The following is a 21669-nucleotide window of genomic DNA, read 5'->3' as shown; positions in this document are numbered from 1 at the left end:
ACTTGCCATATATGGGGCTCTGAGGTGCCCATGGGGCAATATAAAAGGCTGTGGGGCAGAAGGCAGAAGGCAGCAGAAGAAGAGGGTTTCCTTTGCCACACAGTAAGTCATCACACACACACACACACACACACACACACACACACACACACACACACACACACACACACACACACACACACACACACACACACACACACACACACACACACACACACACACACACACACACACACACACACACACACACACACACACACACACAGAGTAGTAATTACTTGGTAATAAGTTATTACTACAGAGATACACAATTACTACAAATACTACAATTGTTATTCACTTGTGTTTTTTTGTTAATGTCATGTCATTCATTAACTTGTTTGACAGGGGTCATGTACAAGACAATTCTGGTACCAGAGTTAGCTATACAGCAATAAAGCTAATTGTGAATTGACCTTGCGCTGTGCTGTTTTTTTGTTTCCAGAAGTCTGAAACATCAAAAGAATTCCATCTGGCTTTGGGAAGACAAAAGGTGAGACTGGTCACAACCACAAAGGCAGACGGTATATTCTCTTAAAATGATCAGGCTTTCACCTAATATATTTCCTATGGTATCACCACATACCAAAGTTATGAAATACATGATCTCTAGATGACATTTTGTTTTTTAAAAGAAAGGACCCTGGCACATTGTTTTTTATCCAAAACATTGAGGTGGCTTCTGCCTGCCTTTGCCGGTTAATTTCTATTTCATATCTTTTGAACTCTTTTGGACATCAATGTATCTTCTGGTTAGGTAGGCCTATCTTAATATCGCTATTGTTTCTGACTATTCTGCCAGATTACAACACAAACACACAAGAGCCCATGTCCAACCCATCCACTGACAATGCGACTGACTCTGGAATGTTAACGACAAGACTGAGGTTACATTCATGCTGCCTGTTAAAATAGGCCCGAAAGAAGGCACAACACAAAATACAAAAGAACCCACCTGTCCACTAACAATCAATGCGACTGAATCTGGAATGTTGAAGACAGGACTGTGGCTACATTTATACTGCCTTTAACCCCTTAGCACAGAGCCTATGTTATAACCTTACTATCACCAAAATTGTAATGGCTGTCTTAATCTGTTACTTAAGGCTCTCTGTACTGTCATAGCAATGTTGTTATGATGTAGTTGTGTACTAAGTGCCTACAGTAGGACTGAGGGAAAATACCATTGTTGTACATTTCATTTGATATCGGCTTCCCTTGATTCCTTGCTGTCGACAAAGCCTAAGAAGACAGCGTCGTCTCGATTCCTTAGAAGACGTCATTGTATTGATTCCTCTGTGTGGCATCGTCTCGATTGCGAACACAGCCTTTGCATTTTAGTCACTGTAGTGCTTTGCTCTGCAATCATCTGTATAGTATAGCTACTGTACATCAGGCTGTAGTGATGATGTGCTTCAACTCGATGTGATTTAGGCCCACTGCGGCCCATGGACTGTTAAGGACAGCACTCCTCCTGATTTTTCTTTGTCTGTTCACCCACAAAACGTTTCGGGCAGAGCCCTTCTTCAGCATGTAATGAGTACTGCACTTGGCTTCCTTTATCTGTTTTATGTGGGATTCAGCACCCAGTTAAAAACAATGTTAATTATTAGGCGAAGGTGTGAGCGTGTCTCCTCCAGTTTTCAAGGCACATGGACTGTAACATAATGTAATGTCATGACACTGTGGTTTAGGCCCCTCAGACCTGATGTGGCCTAGGCCCACTGTGGTTCCTCTGTAGTTAGTTCGAACCTACCTGTCCAGTCCATTAGAAACTAGATACAGCATAAAATATCTCCCTCCATTTTTGTCCAATATATACAGTATTTTAGAGGCTTTCGTGTCTTTATTGAGATAGGACTTGGAAGATTGTATACATGAAAGAAGTGACAGGGACGTCCCTGACAGGCTGAGATATTTAGGTTTTTATAGGCTGATGGTACCTTTTCCCAAAAGGGGCTTAGACATTCAGCAGGCGGTTTTTTTACAAGTACCTTAGGCTTAAATGGTTTAACTGATTATCCGTTCTGCATTGTGCTTTAGATTTACCAATGCTTCTGTTCTTCACAGTGACCTGCCGCCATGGGGGACTCGGAAATGGCCGTGTTTGGCGAAGCTGCCATCTACCTGCGTAAGCCAGAGAAGGAGCGAATCGAGGCTCAGAACAAGCCCTTTGATGCCAAGAGCGCCTGCTATGTCAACCACAAGGAGGAGCTCTACATGAAGGGTTGCATCAAGAGCAGAGATGGCGGCAAAGTCGTCGTTGAAATTCTTGAGACCAAGGAGGTACAGTATATCTTCTAATATAATTAGCATTAAAGGGGTATGCCACTATTTTGGGGCTTAATACAGTTAAAATCGTTGGCCAGGGTTTACAAAGGTGGTAAAGTTTCTTATTTTCCATGTTGGGCGTTTTCTTGCTTTAAGACAAGTTAAAAGAGGGAGTATGTAGCTAAGCTAGTGAAAGTCAATGGATCATTGTTGACTCTCACTAGCTTAGATAGGCCTACTTACTCCCTCCTTAAAACAAGACATCGCCTAACATGAAAAACACTTTTAACACCTTTATAAATCTAGGGCAACGATTTTAACCGTACAGTACCTGTGGCATGCCTGTCTCAAAATCTACACCGTCATGAAAAAAATGCGGCTTAACTAAGCTTGGTGTGAGAATGTTTTTCATCACTGAATGGCAGCAGTTGATACAAATGTGAAAATGTATCTGGCAGTATGTAAAGCAATTTTTTTGTATGAAGTTTTTCCACGAGACGCACTTGGGTCACTCTGTCAAAAGTTACATTTGGGGTTCTCTGACAGTGGACCGTGAAAGTGGCCGCGAGAGTCATCGTTCACTTACTATTGACTCAATACACATATTGCTCCTTAAAAAAAAGATGTTATAGGTCTTTATTATATGGTTGTGACGTCATCTGTCGAATGCTCCATTCATTTCAACGGGGCTCCCCAACGTTCGGACGTCTGTTATTTTTCGATAACGGACGGGTTGGTCTATAACAGACCGCTGTCAATGGCAACAAGACTTTTCACTGCTAAAGCGACTTTTCAACAAGACTCTAATCAGCTGCTGTGATAGACAGCACCCGTTGTCCTGGCTACCGCTGTCAATGGCAACAAGACGTTCACTGCTAAAGCCACTGGCTTGTATACAAGTCAGTGGCTAAAGCGAATGTTTCACATCACTCCGCAGGGGGTCCGGTCTTTTGTCACTCTAATCAGCTGCTGTGATAGACAACACCTGTTGTCCTGGCTAGCCTACCTAGCTGTTGCCTAGCGGTGTTCCACGGCACTGTTTTGTTTTGCGCAGCAACAATCTTAACATTAAATAGGTCTAAAGAAATGTCCCCGCGTGTGTGAATCATTTAGCCTAAGTATATCCATATAATAAGCGGGTTAACTTTCGGCGAGTCGGTCGCTTTGTGGAATAGCAGCACTTCAGAGAGAACAAGACCCCTCCGCTCCGCGTCGGGGTCTAAAGATTCTCTCTGTCGTGCTGCTATTCCACGGTAGCGACCTTCTCGCCGAACGTTAACCCTTACATAGCTGTGTTGCAGCAAGTCTGTTATTTGTATTCGTGTAACAGTTGTTTCTAACCATCTTCTCCAGGAAAGGACTGTAAAGGAAGACGAAGTCTGCGCTATGAATCCTCCCAAGTTCGACAAGATTGAGGACATGGCCATGATGACCCACCTCAATGAAGCCTCCGTCCTGTATAATCTCAAAGAGCGTTATGCAGCATGGATGATCTATGTAAGATTTTTCTGTATATAAAAAATACAGAAATGCTCTACCTTTAGTAAATTTACAATATAATTCTAATGTACTCAATTCTCCTTTGCAGACCTACTCTGGACTTTTCTGCGTCACTGTGAACCCCTACAAGTGGCTCCCAGTGTACGACCCAGCTGTGGTGAATGCCTACAGAGGCAAGAAGCGCATGGAGGCCCCACCCCACATCTTCTCTGTCTCTGACAATGCCTACCAGTTCATGTTGCAAGGTATGGTCAATGGGCAGGGCAAATACTTGGTCTAGTAGTAGTAGTAAAGATACATGCAAGACAGTGTCTATATTGCCTTAGGACACGGGAAAGGTTTCATTTAAATATATTACAAATGACCATTTTGTTAATATCATACTGAGAGAAAGTATTACTTACTTAAAATTAAAGGTACACTGTGTAAGATTTTTAGTTGTTTATTTCCAGAATTCATGTTACCCATTCACGTATACCTTTTTCATGAATACTTACTGCCACCATCAAATTCTAGGTATTCATTATGACTGGAAAAATTGCACTTTTCATACATGAAAAGGGGGATCTTCTCCATGGTCCGCCATTTTGAATGTCCAGAAATAGCTTTTTTAGCTGCAAAATGACTATACTTGGGCCATACTAGAAAATATTAGTTTATTACGGTACACAGTAAACTTTCATGAAAAAAATCAAATTTGGCAATAGGCAGCCCAGTTTCAATGAGCAGCATAGTTGCAGTACCTGTTTTGACCATTTCCTGCACAGTGTACCTTTAATATCAAACTGAGAGAAAGTATTACTTACTTAAACTTAAATAAAGAAGTTGCAGGCTCTTACTTTGGTGAAATGCCTGCTGGGCAAGATACTTAACACTAAGATGCCTTCTGCCATTCCCCTTCCAGACAGGGAGAACCAGTCGGTCCTGATTACGTGAGTATTAATGAATGCATTTATTATTTGGCCGTGAGTGTGTTTTGTTTTCCATATTATGTTAAGTGGAGAGTTGAGTTAGGAGTTAAAAAATTCCCCTTTCCTGTGTAACTAACTTAGTGGAGAATCCGGTGCAGGGAAGACTGTCAACACCAAGCGTGTCATCCAGTACTTTGCAACAATTGCAGTGGGTGGAGGCAAGAAGAAGGATGAGGCCCCTGCTTCCTCTGGAAAGCTGCAGGTAGGAACTGAAGCGGCTTGCACACTGCTTTGTTTTTTTCTTCTTTTAAGTTCTCTTTTTCTGCTTTCTACACAAAGAATGGAGGAGGTGGCCTGCACACCTTGAATATTTGTTTGCAGGTGCAGCTATTGTAGGCGACCCTATTCACTTTGAAAATGCTTAACTACATTATAACAACATTGCTATGATATTACAGAGAGCCATAGTGCTGCGCTAAGGGGTTAATGGAAATCACTTGAAAATTATGCAAGAAGCTCAACACTGCTAGAATTACAGTCAAGGTTTTAATGTGAAAGCTCAAAGCTGATGTTTTCGGTCAGTCAGACCTTCATCACCTTCATCTGATGAAGGTCTGACTGACCGAAACGTCAGCTTTCACATTTAAACCTTGACCGTTATTGTAGCAGTGTTGAGCTTCCTCTGTTTTCTGCACAGACATTTTGGGGGACAGGTGCTGCAAGGGAGGGAGTGGTTGGGGGCATGTGGAACCTCTGGCTACCTTACTAGGCTGTAATATATATATAATATAATTATATTATATTGGGGCATTATTGTCACATACTTTTGATTGTGAAGCATTTATAGATTACCATGTCAACATGGACCACAATACATTGTGAGAAAAAACTTTTGATTTTCCTCCCAGTAAGTCAAAGAGGCAGTTGCTTTTGCCCCACCTCGTCCCTATCTGTGCATGCCTATGCCTGGGATTGTGTAGGCATACATAGCCCATAGCCAATCCTGTCAGTTGTATCTATTCAAACAAACTACAGTCATCGCCTTTCCAAGCTTCCATGCTGTCTTTCACATTGGAACGATTGTGCAAAGCAGCACGGGATTTCCCAATATGTTACATTTCACAAAGTCACTTATGATGAGACGATTTGTGCTTGTAGGGCTCTATTGAAGACCAGATTATTGCTGCCAACCCTCTGCTGGAGGCTTATGGTAATGCCAAGACCGTGAGGAATGACAACTCCTCCCGTTTCGTAAGTCATTTATGAATTCCTTAAAACCACACTTCCACTTTGCTAAATGTTTATGTGAAAGCATTGGCTAATGTCTCATGGTCTGAACAGGGTAAATTCATCAGAATTCACTTTGGCACAACCGGAAAACTGGCTAGTGCTGATATTGAGACTTGTAAGTAAAATAAACCTAATTTAAAAACATATACACGTATAATCATGTAGTTATTGAATGAAAACACAGAGGAAGTGAAACATCAAGTACATGCTTTCCACAGACCTGCTGGAGAAGTCTAGAGTGACATTCCAGCTGTCTGATGAAAGAGGCTACCACATCTTCTTCCAGATGATGTGCAACCACATGCCCGCCATCATTGGTATGTTGTAAACTTTCAACTGAAAAACTTTACAAAGCTAAAATGTCAGAATTAAAACAAAAGGCTAATGTTACTGGTGTTTTGCTCTTTTCTATGCAGAGATGTGTCTGATCACAAACAACCCCTATGACTTCCCCATGTGCAGTCAGGGTCAGATTGCTGTGGCCAGCATCAATGATGCTGAGGAGTTGACGGCCACTGATGTAAGATGAGCACATTTCCCTAAATTAAGTTTTTGAATGATATTCATACCACACTGAGGTCATGTGTAACTGTGGCCTGCGTTATCTCTTTACCGTAATATTTTTTATATTTTTAGATGTTTTTAAGATGTTTAGTGACTACGCCACTCTCATTTGTTAGGGTGAGAGAACCCAACCATCAAACACTTGATTTGACTTTCCCCGCAACAGGTTACTGAATAACAAGAGATACAACTGTCATACAATTCAGAGTTCTTTTTATTTTCTTTCTTTTTGTAATGAGTCTCTGTATCTGGAAATATGCCTCACGGGCTCAGTCAAACATCAAATCAGAATATGAACTTTAACAGTATCCTTAGGCACGTCATCTCAATATAGGCTACAAAATTGTGCAAATGTGCTAGTTGCACGAGAGGTAGACCAAATAACAAAAATCACGGCAAACAAGTTAGTAAATCAAATTGTAAAAAAGAAAAACTGCCAAAAGGGCAAGATTTGTAATGGTCACCACACACACACACAAGCCTGTTAGACACACGTCTTTGGTCTCCCCCTACAGCAAGTATAGGTTCCAAAAGGAGTCTGAGATTTAAGATACGTCTCCCAGTAATACTTAAGTGTTCATACCCTAATCATATACACAAGCTCCGTCTTGGCGGTTACTAAGTAGAAACTTACACGAGCCCCTTCGTCTCGGATGTTAGAGTGAAACTTACACAAGCCCCTTCGTCTTGGACGTCAAAATGAAAAGGTTGCACAGGATTAATCACTCACACAATAGGACAAAACAAAACAAAAGGTTGGGAAAAGAACAGTGATGCCCCCCTTCTCTAGTGACACTGCATCAGTGTAGTCGAAGGCACCATCTCCTCCTATGTACATTTAACGAGAAAGTTACCATTAGGCACGGCATTTATAACTCGATTCAACAGGAGTTGTGTATTGTGGAAATGTGGGCGCTCCCACAGGTGCAACCACGACACCACAGCGCGATATCAAAGGCACCACGCTGCCAGTCCCGCCATCACACCTGCGGAGCACCCCCACTCCCACCCTACACAACTCCCTACCTACACAAGTCAAGTGCTAAGCGTCGAAACTCTTACAGAAAATGCCGGCATTACCTCTGGTTCTCTCGAAGCGGCATGCAAGCAGGCAACCACACAGGACACAAAGTGGAAGAACATCACCAGCGACACTGTGATAGAGTAACACTACATCAGTCACAACAGAGACTACGTTCGCACACACGAGAGAAGCGTACAGAACGCATCTTTTACCTTGAGTTTGCCCAGCTCAGCAAACCATCCCAGAACAGCAGCCGACCCCACGCCAGCCGCCGATGGACAGGGCTACAATTAAGTTAAATGGTGTCAGTAACCAACATCTAAGTACATTACAATGCACCAAAAAGAGCAATAAACCAACCGAGAAGGACGCCTACCTTTCCTGTACAATGGCTCAACCACAGAGAGAGAGCGGTGTACCCCACGCTACACACTGCAGCATCAGAAACATAGCCTCTTTGCTAGCTAGTTACCACCGGAATGATATACGCTACCCACCGGAAGGAAAAGGGGAGCGTCGTTACCCCGTCAGAATAAAAGTTCAGGATAACCACCGGTTACATACACCCCCACTTTAAAAGGTCACCGTCCCGGTGACACTCCGCACTCGCACACATCTCCGCACACACCCAACAAGCGTGCACGCACACACACACCCAACAAGCACGCACGCACGCACACACACCCAACAAGCACGCACGCACGCACACACACACACACCAGCACGCGCATCGCACGCGCATCCAACGAGCGCAACCACACGCACACTAGAGGCCCCCCAGCACATTAACCATCAACAAAGTACACATGCACATAATCATACACAGACACTGCATTATGATCCAGGATGGAGTCACGCCAGGCTGGATGGACATGGACGTTCTTCTTGGACGGTTACTCTCCAGTCCACTACGTGACAGTCTGCGGTTGGAGGCCTGCCCATTGCCCCCTGAGTGGGCTGTCGGCGAAGGCTGCCGCTGCGCACCCACAGAGGCCCGTTGCCCATTGCCCCCTGAGTGGGCTGTCGGCGAGGGTTGCCACTGCGCACCCACAGAGGCCCGTTGCCCATCACGGTCTCTCACTGGGTGCCCCAGATGCTGGCTCCCCCACGTGAAGCTAGCCTCATGCGACATGGACGTTCTTCTTGGACGGTTACTCTCCGGTCCACTAAATGACAGTCTGCGTTTGGAGGCCTGCCCATTGCCCCCTGAGTGGGCTGTCGGCGAAGGCTGCCGCTGCGCACCCACAGAGGCCCGTTGCCCATCACGGTCTCTCACCGGGTGCCCCAGATGCTGGCTCTCCCACGTGAAGCTAGCCTCCTGCGACTCCGGTTGAGGTTGAGGTTGCTGGGAAATGCCCAGCCACCTTGACAGCACATACAGCTGCCCTTGCTGATGCGCTGCCATCTCCCTCAACTCAGACAGTCCTTCCATGCTTCTCTCGCAGCTTGGCCGTCGGCTATGCCAGCACCCCTGCCGGTGATCTCGTCGGTGGGGCTCTCCGCTGGCTGGGGGTAATCACTGTTCTTTTCCCAACAAAACAAAACAAAACCAAATGCATACAAAACCCACCACTAACAATTGTAGACAGCTGTATCCACTTAGTTATCCTTTGCCGACTACTGCCAAATGTGGCCTGCGTTATCTCTTTACCGTAATATTTTTTATATTTTTAGATGTTTTTAAGATGTTTAGTGACTACGCCACTCTCATTTGTTAGGGTGAGAGAACCCAACCATCAAACACTTGATTTGACTTTCCCCGCAACAGGTTACTGAATAACAAGAGATACAACTGTCATACAATTCAGAGTTCTTTTTATTTTCTTTCTTTTCGTAATGAGTCTCTGTATCTGGAAATATGCCTCACGGGCTCAGTCAAACATCAAATCAGAATATGAACTTTAACAGTATCCTTAGGCACGTCATCTCAATATAGGCTACAAAATTGTGCAAATGTGCTAGTTGCACGAGAGGTAGACCAAATAACAAAAATCACGGCAAACAAGTTAGTAAATCAAATTGTAAAAAAGAAAAACTGCCAAAAGGGCAAGATTTGTAATGGCCACCACACACACACACACAAGCCTGTTAGACACACGTCTTTGGTCTCCCCCTACAGCAAGTATAGGTTCCAAAAGGAGTCTGAGATTTAAGATACGTCTCCCAGTAATACTTAAGTGTTCATACCCTAATCATATACACAAGCTCCGTCTTGGCGGTTACTAAGTAGAAACTTACACGAGCCCCTTCGTCTCGGATGTTAGAGTGAAACTTACACAAGCCCCTTCGTCTTGGACGTCAAAATGAAAAGGTTGCACAGGATTAATCACTCACACAATAGGACAAAACAAAACAAAAGGTTGGGAAAAGAACAGTGATGCCCCCCCTTCTCTAGTGACACTGCATCAGTGTAGTCGAAGGCACCATCTCCTCCTATGTACATTTAACGAGAAAGTTACCATTAGGCACGGCATTTATAACTCGATTCAACAGGAGTTGTGTATTGTGGAAATGTGGGCGCTCCCACAGGTGCAACCACGACACCACAGCGCGATATCAAAGGCACCACGCTGCCAGTCCCGCCATCACACCTGCGGAGCACCCCCACTCCCACCCCACACAACTCCCTACACAAGTCAAGTGCTAAGCGTCGAAACTCTTACAGAAAATGCCGGCATTACCTCTGGTTCTCTCGAAGCGGCATGCAAGCAGGCAACCACACAGGACACAAAGTGGAAGAACATCACCAGCGACACTGTGATAGAGTAACACTAGGCTACATCAGTCACAACAGAGACTACGTTCGCACACACGAGAGAAGCGTACAGAACGCATCTTTTACCTTGAGTTTGCCCAGCTCAGCAAACCATCCCAGAACAGCAGCCGACCCCACGCCAGCCGCCGATGGACAGGGCTACAATTAAGTTAAATGGTGTCAGTAACCAACATCTAAGTACATTACAATGCACCAAAAAGAGCAATAAACCAACCGAGAAGGACGCCTACCTTTCCTGTACAATGGCTCAACCACAGAGAGAGAGCGGTGTACCCCACGCTACACACTGCAGCATCAGAAACATAGCCTCTTTGCTAGCTAGTTACCACCGGAATGATATACGCTACCCACCGGAAGGAAAAGGGGAGCGTCGTTACCCCGTCAGAATAAAAGTTCAGGATAACCACCGGTTACATAAGCAATCCTGCAAATATTAAACAGAAGTCTATCTTTTGTCATCCCAGGAAGCCATTGACATCCTGGGTTTCACTGCAGAGGAGAAAGTCACCATCTACAAGCTGACTGGTGCTGTGCTTCACCACGGCAACATGAAATTCAAGCAGAAGCAGCGTGAGGAGCAGGCTGAGCCTGATGGCACTGAGGGTAGGTCTCAATTCTAAATAATTAAAAACATAGCTGTTGAAAAAATGGAATTGTGCTTTGATCCCAGTCTGTGGTGTCATATTGCAGCTTAATATAATACAATGTTTTGCACATATCTATAGATGCTGACAAAGTTGCTTACCTCCTGGGCCTGAACTCCGCTGACATGCTTAAGGGTCTGTGCTACCCTAGAGTGAAGGTCGGAAATGAGTACGTCACCAAGGGTCAGACTGTACCACAGGTAATATCTCAACTTTTACAAAGTAGCTATATCATGGAGATAACAAAAAGTCTCAAAGAAGAATGGGAAATGTCTGTAAGAAGTGATATGGGTATTGGACCATTTCAAATGTTCAAGTTTGACTTCAAGTTGGATTTTTCCTATGTCTTCAATATGTTTGGCCTAATCATATGTAAAATGGTGGGAGCCATTGGGGTTCATGGGAATACCTCGGATTAGCCCCACATTTACAGTATAGCTATTGTGGACTTTAAAGATAAATTGTGTAGAATGGTGGCCTGCGTAGGTATTGCAACTACACTGCTCGTTGAAACTGTGCTGCCTATTGCCAAATTTGATCTTTTCATGAATATTTACTAAGTAGTAAACTAATATTTACTATGACCAAAGCACATAAAGATTTGCCGCTAAAATGTCTATTTCTGAAAATTCAAAATGGCAGACATAGAGAAGATCCACCTGTTCATGTCTAACAAGTGAAATTTTCCAAGGCATGATGAATATTTAGAATTTTATGGTGGTGGTAGGTATTCATAGAAAATGTAACATATGTGAATGGGCAGCATGAATTCTGGAAAAACTGCTGAAATATTACACAGTGATCCAATACCTTTACAATATTAGAAGTAGAAGTATTACTCTTACAGTTTTTAGTAATTTTAGTAATTACAACACTCGTAGTAGGTGTTACAAAGATGTAACATGTAGAATCATACCACTAGTATTGTAATTACATTTGTAAGAGAACTTCTACTTTTTTAAACCTCTGAACTTGTACGATATCCTGTGTATTGTGTATTGTGTATTGTACTGTGGACATATCTGTGTTGCTTACTGTAAAACCTTTATTTCCTCTGGGATCAATACATATTACTCTTCTCTACTTTTTGTATGAACACCTTGAGTTCTCAGTTGCCCTCTTTCTCTTATGCTTAGGTCAATAATGCAGTGTCTGCCCTGGCCAAGTCAGTCTATGAGAGGATGTTCTTGTGGATGGTCGTCCGTATCAACCAGATGTTGGACACCAAGCAGCCAAGACAGTTCTTCATTGGTGTGCTGGACATCGCTGGCTTTGAGATCTTTGATGTGAGGACTGACCTAATCTTGAAAAAATCCACTGTTAATGAACCAATGCTGTAAATGTTCATACCAAATTTTGTTTTAATCTTCCTTTCGTAGTTCAACAGCATGGAGCAGCTGTGCATCAACTTCACCAATGAGAAACTGCAGCAGTTCTTCAACCACCACATGTTCGTCCTGGAGCAAGAGGAGTACAAGAAAGAGGGTATTGAATGGGAGTTCATTGACTTCGGTATGGACTTGGCTGCTTGCATTGAACTGATTGAGAAGGTGAGCTCAACGCTATATCACACTGTTGTTAACAGCAATTTCACATTAGAAATGGACACTTGAGCAAACCTGGTGTAATCTTAATTTAATTTCTTTTAAAAACAGCCCATGGGTATCTTTGCCATCCTTGAAGAGGAGTGCATGTTCCCCAAGGCCTCTGACACCACTTTCAAGAACAAGCTGTACGACCAGCATCTTGGCAAGACCAATGCCTTCCAGAAGCCCAAGCCTGCCAAGGGCAAGGCTGAGGCCCACTTCTCCCTGGTGCACTATGCCGGCACTGTGGATTACAACGTCTCTGGCTGGCTGGACAAGAACAAGGATCCACTGAACGATTCTGTTGTGCAGCTGTACCAGAAGTCATCCGTGAAACTTCTGCCTGTCCTGTACCCACCTGTTGTTGAGGGTAACTCTCTTCACAAAACATCTCCCACATTTTTAAGTTTTGCAATTGAGACTAACATTTTCTGGGAAATACATCCAATATCTATCTTCACGCTATTATTCACAATGAAACTGTCTTTTATTACGCAGTGTTTTAAAGTCTAATGTGTATGTAATTTACATACTCAATTATATATATACTCAATAAGTGCATTCTTATCTAAAGAGAAGGGAGGCAAAGGTGGCAAGAAGAAGGGTGGTTCCATGATGACCGTGTCCTCCGCCTTTAGGGTATGTATCTTCAGTATGTGACATGGTCAAATACATGGCATTAGTGATCCAATGTGGTGCATTATTAGTGAATGCAACAAAGAACTGACATAGTTAAAATATACTGTCAACAGGAGAACTTGGGCAAATTGATGACCAACTTGAGGAGCACCCATCCTCACTTTGTGCGTTGCCTGATTCCTAATGAAATTAAGAAACCAGGTAAAATATTTTTGAGAGATATCAACTATTTATTTTGAACAGTCTCTTCATTGTCCATCATTTTTCTTTTTTGTCAAAGTCTAACACTGGCATTTTGATAGGTCTTATGCAGAACTTCCTGGTCATCCACCAGCTCAGGTGCAATGGTGTGCTTGAGGGTATCAGAATCTGCAGAAAGGGTTTCCCAAGCAGAATCCTCTATGCTGACTTCAAGCAGAGGTAATATGAGATAGCTAATAAAAAAATGTGTATCTGAATGATGGGTTTAAATGGAAAAGGTAATTTTTGTGTTGATTATGCGCAGATACAAGGTGCTGAATGCCAGTGTTATCCCTGAGGGACAGTTCATTGACAACAAGAAGGCTGCTGAGAAGCTGCTGGGATCCATTGATGTTGATCACACTCAGTACAAGTTTGGACATACTAAGGTAAAAATCTTGCCAGCATTATGTTACTATTTGTATTCCGATATAAATATGTATTGTAGAAATGTAAATGAAAATATGCCCCTGCCCTCTCAGGTGTTCTTCAAGGCTGGTCTGCTGGGTACCCTTGAGGAGATGCGTGATGAGAAACTGGTAGCCCTGGTCACAATGACTCAGGCTCTCTGCCGTGCATACCTCATGAGAAAGGAGTTTGTCAAGATGATGGAAAGGAGGTATGTTCCAACTATAAGATAATAGACTGGTGAAAGTGGAAATCAAGCAATAGGTTTTTCTTTAACTGAAAAATATAATCAGGAGAGCTACACACATGAAACAGTTTGGAAACTGCTGTCTTACACAGATAATTGTCTGAAGTACCATCGTCTGGTTGTTTAAACAAAGCTAAATATGCATTTCCCTCTTTTTTGTTCAGAGAGGCCATCTTCACCATCCAGTACAACATCCGTTCATTCATGGGTGTCAAGAACTGGCCATGGATGACCGTGTACTTCAAGGTCAAGCCTCTTCTGAAGAGCGCTGAGACTGAGAAGGAGCTGGCTGTTCTTAAGGATGAGCATACTAAACTGAAGGATGCCTATGTCAAAATGGAGGCCAAGAAGAAGGAGATAGAGGAAAAGATGGTCGCTCTGGTGCAGGAGAGGAATGACCTGACGCTGCAAGTGTCCTCTGTAAGTTTTCTATTGATGCATTTTGCAAATAAACAATTACTGTACTTTGTATGCTATCATTGTGTGCCATGCAAATCAATACAAATCTCCTACATTTCTTATTTGCTATGAAATGATATATACGCCCTCTTACCTCAGGGATCTGAGACTCTGAATGATGCTGAGGAGAGGTGTGAGGGTCTGATCAAGAGCAAAATCCAGCTTGAGGCCAAACTCAAGGAGACAACTGAGAGACTGGAGGATGAAGAGGAAATCAATGCTGAGCTGACTGCCAAGAAGAGGAAACTGGAGGATGAGTGCTCTGAGCTCAAGAAGGACATTGATGATCTGGAGCTGACCCTCGCCAAAGTGGAGAAGGAGAAGCATGCCACTGAGAACAAGGTTGGAAATGAAAAAGAACAATGTATGCTTTTCAAGATACCTTTTTAACGATAGCTGATACCTGATTAAACAAACTTCCTGTTTTTAGGTCAAGAACCTGACTGAGGAGATGGCTGCTCAGGATGAGTCCATTAGCAAGCTGACAAAGGAGAAGAAAGCCCTCCAGGAGGCCCACCAGCAGACTCTGGATGATCTCCAGGCAGAGGAAGACAAAGTCAACACTCTGACTAAATCCAAGACCAAGCTTGAACAGCAAGTGGATGATGTAAGTGGGGTGTTTATATTGTAAGGTATTAATTGTACTGGTAGACACAATTAATGAACACATAACTATTTTCATGTTTAGCTTGTAGGATCATTTACTGATGCTTATGTCAATCTGTAGCTTGAGGGCTCCCTGGAGCAAGAGAAGAAGCTCCGCATGGACCTTGAGAGAGCCAAGAGGAAGCTTGAGGGTGACCTGAAGCTGTCCCAGGAGAGCATCATGGATCTGGAGAATGACAAGCAGCAGTCTGATGAGAAGATGAAGAAGTGAGGCTGAAATAATTTTAACAATAAATGTTTATATTCAAATTTATTTATAATGGTAATTTTACTTCCATGTCTAAGTTTTATTTCTCATTGTTCTGGATATCAGGAAGGACTTTGAAACAAGTCAGCTTCTTAGCAAGATTGAGGATGAACAATCTCTGGGTGCTCAGCTGCAGAAGAAGATCAAGGAGCTTCAGGTTGGTTTCTTTATTATCCATTTTCAGCATGATAAATAATATGAGAATTCTACTTTTCTAACATGTTTTCCTATTAAACTTGTACTTGTCTTTATAGTACGGTTCCAATTATATTTTCTATTTCTATAGGCCCGTATTGAGGAGCTTGAGGAGGAGATTGAGGCTGAGCGTGCAGCTCGTGCCAAGGTTGAGAAGCAGAGAGCTGATCTTGCCAGGGAACTTGAGGAGATCAGTGAGAGGCTGGAGGAGGCTGGTGGTGCCACTGCTGCTCAAATTGAGATGAACAAGAAGCGTGAGGCTGAGTTCCAAAAGATGCGTCGGGACCTTGAGGAGTCCACCCTGCAGCATGAAGCCACTGCTGCCGCTCTGCGCAAGAAGCAGGCCGATAGTGTTGCTGAGCTGGGAGAGCAGATTGACAACCTCCAGCGTGTCAAGCAGAAGCTTGAGAAGGAGAAGAGCGAGTTCAAGATGGAGATTGATGACCTCTCCAGCAACATGGAAGCTGTTGCTAAGGCCAAGGTTAGTACAATTTTACTGTAGCATACATTGCCATTGCTTTCCATATTATTTCATCAGGGTTCATCATACACTGTTATCTGTGTTACATCTACAAACAGGCCAATCTTGAGAAGATGTGTCGTACACTTGAGGACCAACTGAGTGAAGTCAAGGCCAAGGGTGATGAAAACGCACGCCAGCTCAATGATGTCAGCGCACAGAAAGCAAGACTTGCAACTGAGAACGGTAAAATTTATAGAGGATATCCCCCTAATTTCTCAACAGTATTATTTGGTTTCTCACTCACAATAAGCTGTGTTTTTACCAACATTGTTAAACAGGTGAACTTGGCCGTCAGCTGGAGGAGAAGGATGCTCTTGTGTCTCAACTGACCAGGAGCAAGCAGGCCTTCACCCAGCAAATTGAGGAGCTCAAGAGACTGAATGAGGAGGAAGTCAAGGTACTGAAGAGCTTCAATTATGAAGAATCTTAAATAAGACTTTGTAAAACTTCATTAACATTACTAATTCCCTTATAACAGGTCTTGCCATATATTATAACAATTTGTCCACAACCAGGCCAAGAATGCCCTGGCCCATGCTGTCCAGTCTGCACGCCATGACTGCGACCTCCTGAGGGAGCAGTTTGAGGAGGAGCAGGAGGCCAAGGCTGAGCTGCAGCGTGGCATGTCCAAGGCTAACGGTGAAGTTTCTCAGTGGAGGGCCAAGTATGAAACTGATGCCATCCAGCGCACTGAGGAGCTTGAGGGGGCTAAGTATGTATCCATTCCACAGACTTATTGTGAAGTTGTTTAATTAAATGTTTTATTTTCCCTTTTAATACCGGTATGTTCTTGACCCAAAATTTAGGAAGAAGCTTGCTCAGCGTCTGCAGGAGGCTGAGGAGCAGATTGAGGCTGTTAACTCCAAGTGTGCCTCTCTGGAGAAGACCAAGCAGAGACTCCAGGCTGAGGTTGAGGACCTCATGATTGATGTGGAGAGAGCCAATGCTCTTGCTGCCAATCTTGACAAGAAGCAGAGGAACTTTGACAAGGTAATCACAAGCCCTAATACTGTATGATAACAGACATGTTGCTGAGTATTTTAAAGGGATTTGCAACCAAGCCTGTTTCTGCAATACCATACTTCCTTCCCAAAGGTCCTGGCTGAGTGGAAGCAGAAGTTTGAGGAGGGTCAGGCTGAGCTGGAGGGTGCCCAGAAGGAGGCTCGTTCTCTCAGCACTGAGCTGTTCAAGATGAAGAACTCCTATGAGGAAGCTCTTGACCACCTGGAGACTCTGAAAAAGGAAAACAAGAACCTCCAGCGTAAGTCAAGATAACGTAAAAAAATAAAAGTCTTTTCTTAATAACAGTCCCAGTCAATTGAGAAAGAAACTATTGGAAAAAATAGTGGAATATTTTCCACTGATTTGGCATTAAATGTGTTTAATTTAATTTGTAAATGTTACTTTGCAGAGGAGATCTCTGACCTGACTGAGCAGCTTGGTGAGACTGGAAAGAGCATCCATGAGCTGGAGAAGGCCAAAAAGACCGTTGAGACTGAGAAGGCTGAGATCCAGACCGCTCTGGAGGAGGCTGAGGTAATTCTTTTAAGATCACATATCTTTAGATCATACACATTTTAAGATCACAACATACAACATTTTAAGATCCAATATCATCAAACGACAACCCTTGGTAGTATAATAATACAGTACAATACCTTGTCAATTACCTTAAGTGATCACGTGTTCAAAGCTTTGAAATCCGTTTCAATTTCTTAATTTAAAAAAATAGGGAACTCTTGAGCATGAGGAGTCCAAGATTCTCCGTGTCCAGCTTGAGCTGAACCAGGTCAAGGGTGAGGTTGACAGGAAGCTGGCCGAAAAGGATGAGGAGATGGAGCAGATCAAGAGGAACAGCCAGAGGGTGATTGAGTCTATGCAAGGTACTCTGGACTCTGAAGTCAGGAGCAGAAATGATGCCCTTAGAGTCAAGAAGAAGATGGAGGGAGATCTCAATGAGATGGAGGTTCAGCTGAGCCATGCCAACCGCCAGGCCGCTGAGGCCCAGAAGAGTCTGAGGACCATTCAGGGACAGCTCAAGGTCAGTAAGATAAGTAAAAAATGTGTGATTTGAACCAGTAGATCAACATAATGTAACAAACGTCTTTTATATTTTGCACTTAAGGATGCCCAACTGCACCTTGATGATGCCATTAGAGGACAGGACGATATGAAGGAGCAGGTTGCCATGGTGGAGCGCAGGAACGGCCTGATGGTGGCTGAGATTGAGGAGCTGAGAGCTGCTCTGGAGCAGACAGAGAGAGGCCGCAAAGTGGCCGAGCAGGAGCTGACTGATGCCAGCGAGCGTGTTGGCCTTCTGCACTCTCAGGTTGGGAATAGAAAAGAATTTTATAGTTGAACATGCAGTTGCAGACCTTAATGTAACCTTGGATATTTGTCTTGCTGCACTCTCAAGGCAGTCATGGGTAAGCGGTTAGGGGCGTCAGACTTGTAGCCCAAAGGTTGCCGGTTCGACTCCCGACCCGCCAGGTTGGTGGGGGGAGTAATTAACCACTGCTCTCCCCCATCCTCCTCCATGACTGAGGTACTCTGAACATGGAGTGCCATTGAGGGCTGCCCCCCTGCACGGGTGAGGCATAAATTCGTTGCGTGCAATGTGCAGTGTTCCCTTGTGTGCTGTGGAGTGTTGTGTCACAATGAGAATGGGAGTTGGAGTTTCCCAATTGGGCTTTCACATTTCATTCATTTCATTTTGCTGTTTCAGAATACCAGTCTTCTGAACACCAAGAAGAAGCTCGAGAGTGACTTGGTTCAGATACAGGGTGAAGTTGAGGACATCGTACAGGAGGCTAGAAACGCTGAGGACAAGGCCAAGAGAGCCATCACTGATGTAAGCTGACAGTTTGTTTAACAGTGAGTATATTCAAGAAGTAAGCACATACTTTATGTGAAAGATAATTCATTTTCTCCTATGATTTAGGCTGCCATGATGGTAGAGGAGCTGAAGAAGGAGCAGGACACCAGTGCTCATCTGGAGAGGATGAAGAAGAACCTAGAGGTCACTGTGAAGGATCTGCAGCATCGCCTGGATGAGGCAGAGAATCTGGCCATGAAGGGTGGCAAGAAACAGCTCCAGAAACTGGAGGGCAGGGTAGGCATCATTAACGTGACTGACATTGCATGTACAAGTTAAAATGAAACAATAGTCTCTAAAACGGTATTGTTCTCCATCCTCTTAGGTTCGTGAGCTTGAAGCTGAGGTTGATGCTGAACAGAGGCGTGGTGTCGATGCCGTCAAGGGAGTGCGCAAGTACGAGAGGAGGGTGAAGGAGCTCACCTACCAGGTAAGGAATTGTTCTGTTTTAAAAAAAGGAAATAATATCAGCACACCACAAAAGTTCCCTTGTAATTTCATTTGTGAAAAACTGGCACAACGTTTCAACCTTTTATGGTGTTCGGATATTTTTTCCTTTTTCGTGTGTGTTCTTTAATATCCTGCACCCACAGCAATTGCTTTTTGGGATGTGCAAGCACTTCACACTTTTTATGGAACTGTTCTTTTACATAAAGTATTGTGTTCTACAAGGTGTGCAACACTATCTCTTTACTCTGTGAAATGCAACCAAATCCATAAGCAGAGAACACAATGTTAATTTCATTTTTTTCTGTTCAGACTGAGGAAGACAAGAAGAACGTTGCCAGGCTCCAGGATCTGGTTGACAAGCTGCAGCTGAAGGTCAAGGTCTACAAGAGGCAGTCTGAAGAAGCTGTAAGTACTTCTCAGTTCTCCTTTGTTTCCTATTCATATGCCTTCCCTGCATTCATTGCCCCTAATTTCATACGAAACAGGAGGAACAGGCCAACACCTACCTCTCCAAGCTGAGGAAGGTGCAGCACGAGCTGGAGGAAGCTGAGGAGCGCGCTGACATTGCTGAGTCCCAGGTCAACAAGCTGAGGGTCAAGAGCCGTGATGGTGGAAAGGTATGCAGATGTTTTTTTGTTTTTTTTTTAAATAAAAGAAATCTGGTAAATTGCTTGATTTTTTTATTGGCGCCGCTACATCAACCTTGTTTCCTTCTGCAATCACTTGGTTGGTTGAATTGCTTGACACTAATTGTATTTTGTTTTATATCTCTCCAAGGGTAAAGAGGCTGCAGAGTGAAGCTCTGAATTATAAACTGCATTCCCATCCTGATCCCCATTCTCTGGGTTCATATCTGAACCTCGAATTCCACATCTGTAACTATGTACAAAGTACACTGTTAATAAATGTGCTGAATATAAGCCTTTTTCGTTTGTTGGATTTATTGATTCATCTCTAAATATAAGCCCTCTCCATTTGTTGGGTTTTATTGATTCATGATCTCTGAGGGTTATGTGACTCGGATTCACTTGTAGCTTGGTTTTGACACAACCCTTGGTGCTGCACAAAAAAAAGAGAATTCTGGAGAAAAGTTCTTTGTTCTTTAAGTTGTTTGTGCTTTTTCATTCATTCACTGCCATTATATCATGCCAATGAATGAATAAAAAGCACAAAAAAAGAACTTAAAGAAGAAAAATCCAAAGAAGTGTGTGTACCTTCTTTCTAAATCGAGCATCGAGGATCCACACCAAAAATGAAATACTAAGTAATTAATGTGGTACCAGGCTAGTATATGCATGGTCTGGTAAAACCAGGCTACACTAGTACACTACCCAGCTTCAACCAACAACCTGTCAAATCAGCTGCCTGCATGAACTAAATATGCTTATGTATGCCTAGGACTCACTTGGGAAAGAGGTAAGAGTCTCAATGTGACCGTATTAAAATAAAGGAGACAAAAATAAAAATAATTGATGCTCTTACAGGACCACTTAAGTCAATTTCAATATGCTGTTGTATCGCTCACGCTACCCTTGACTTGTCAGTCAGTACCCGGTGATGCCACATTTTTCGGCTCAGCCCTTTCCGAGATCTGAGCTATTCTAATGGGGGCAGCTTTTGTTTACATTTTTAAAAAATCTTAACATAGGCCTACTCCAAATATTTTCCCAAAAGCTATCGCTGTTTGCTAGTTGTCTGCTGATGTCGCATAACCTTTTGGATGTTTTTGGGAATAAATCAAGATGTTTTTTTGAAATGTAAACAATCACCTGCCCCCATTACAATGACCAGGATCTCGGAAAAGGCTGGAAAAAAAAGGTACTGACAAATCCAGGGTAGTGTGAGCATTACAACTGCATGTTGAAATTGGCGTAAGTTATCCTTTAAGACTGGTGAACGAATCACAAGAATCATGGAGTTTTTGTAAGTCATCATAAGCTTGTCAACGTTCCCAGTAGTATGTAATAGATAGCGGCCGACGAGGTACCGAGATATTAAGGGAAATAAAGGCAGAAGTGTAGAACAGCCCGACCGCATGCAAGCCCGCCTGTACAGTGGCTTGCACAGGCATTTTGGGGGGCAGGTGCAGAAGGGGGGAGTGTTGGGGGCAGGTGG

General features: G+C 43.5%; 1 protein-coding gene and 1 long non-coding RNA gene across 5 annotated transcripts; one reads left to right on the top strand and one right to left on the bottom strand.

Moving 5' to 3' along the window:
* The first annotated feature begins 2133 nt into the window (after window positions 1–2133).
* Window positions 2134–20424, top strand: LOC134467992 (myosin heavy chain, fast skeletal muscle-like). Its single transcript, XM_063222021.1, has 39 exons — window positions 2134–2325; window positions 3664–3807; window positions 3899–4055; window positions 4715–4742; window positions 4863–4983; window positions 5880–5972; window positions 6063–6126; window positions 6230–6328; window positions 6428–6531; window positions 10840–10978; window positions 11101–11219; window positions 12156–12305; window positions 12399–12569; window positions 12675–12975; window positions 13180–13244; window positions 13358–13445; window positions 13547–13664; window positions 13750–13873; window positions 13967–14103; window positions 14304–14559; window positions 14698–14940; window positions 15029–15205; window positions 15326–15471; window positions 15578–15668; window positions 15798–16187; window positions 16286–16412; window positions 16508–16626; window positions 16745–16941; window positions 17036–17219; window positions 17325–17490; window positions 17641–17765; window positions 17962–18270; window positions 18355–18558; window positions 18955–19080; window positions 19171–19341; window positions 19430–19534; window positions 19864–19959; window positions 20040–20171; window positions 20332–20424. Exons 1-39 carry the CDS (start codon window positions 2137–2139, stop codon window positions 20350–20352), a joined length of 5796 nt encoding a protein of 1931 aa, XP_063078091.1. The 5' UTR covers window positions 2134–2136; the 3' UTR covers window positions 20353–20424.
* Window positions 6822–10769, bottom strand: LOC134467993 (uncharacterized). Of its 4 annotated transcripts, none has more exons than XR_010038674.1 (4): window positions 10442–10769; window positions 7812–10354; window positions 7656–7729; window positions 6822–7403 (listed from the first exon to the last, which is right to left on the bottom strand). It is a non-coding gene; the product is annotated as an uncharacterized LOC134467993 (long non-coding RNA). The 4 variants fall into 4 exon arrangements; XR_010038675.1 differs by having other exon boundaries at window positions 7656–7883; window positions 7976–10354; XR_010038673.1 differs by having other exon boundaries at window positions 7656–10354; window positions 10442–10513; window positions 10606–10769.
* Window positions 20425–21669: the final 1245 nt, after the last annotated feature.

Source organism: Engraulis encrasicolus, chromosome 17 (genome assembly GCF_034702125.1).
Source record: "Engraulis encrasicolus isolate BLACKSEA-1 chromosome 17, IST_EnEncr_1.0, whole genome shotgun sequence".
Classification (NCBI taxonomy): domain Eukaryota; kingdom Metazoa; phylum Chordata; class Actinopteri; order Clupeiformes; family Engraulidae; genus Engraulis; species Engraulis encrasicolus.
This window is presented reverse-complemented; position numbering and strand designations above follow the sequence as displayed.

Coding starts and splice junctions, on each gene's coding strand:
- LOC134467992 (XM_063222021.1), top strand. CDS start 2,137: ATGGCCGTGTTTGGCGAAGCTGCCATCTACCTGCGTAAGCCAGAGAAG. Junction 13,245..13,357: donor CCGTGTCCTCCGCCTTTAGG/GTATGTATCTTC, acceptor TACTGTCAACAG/GAGAACTTGGGCAAATTGAT. Junction 16,627..16,744: donor TGAATGAGGAGGAAGTCAAG/GTACTGAAGAGC, acceptor GTCCACAACCAG/GCCAAGAATGCCCTGGCCCA.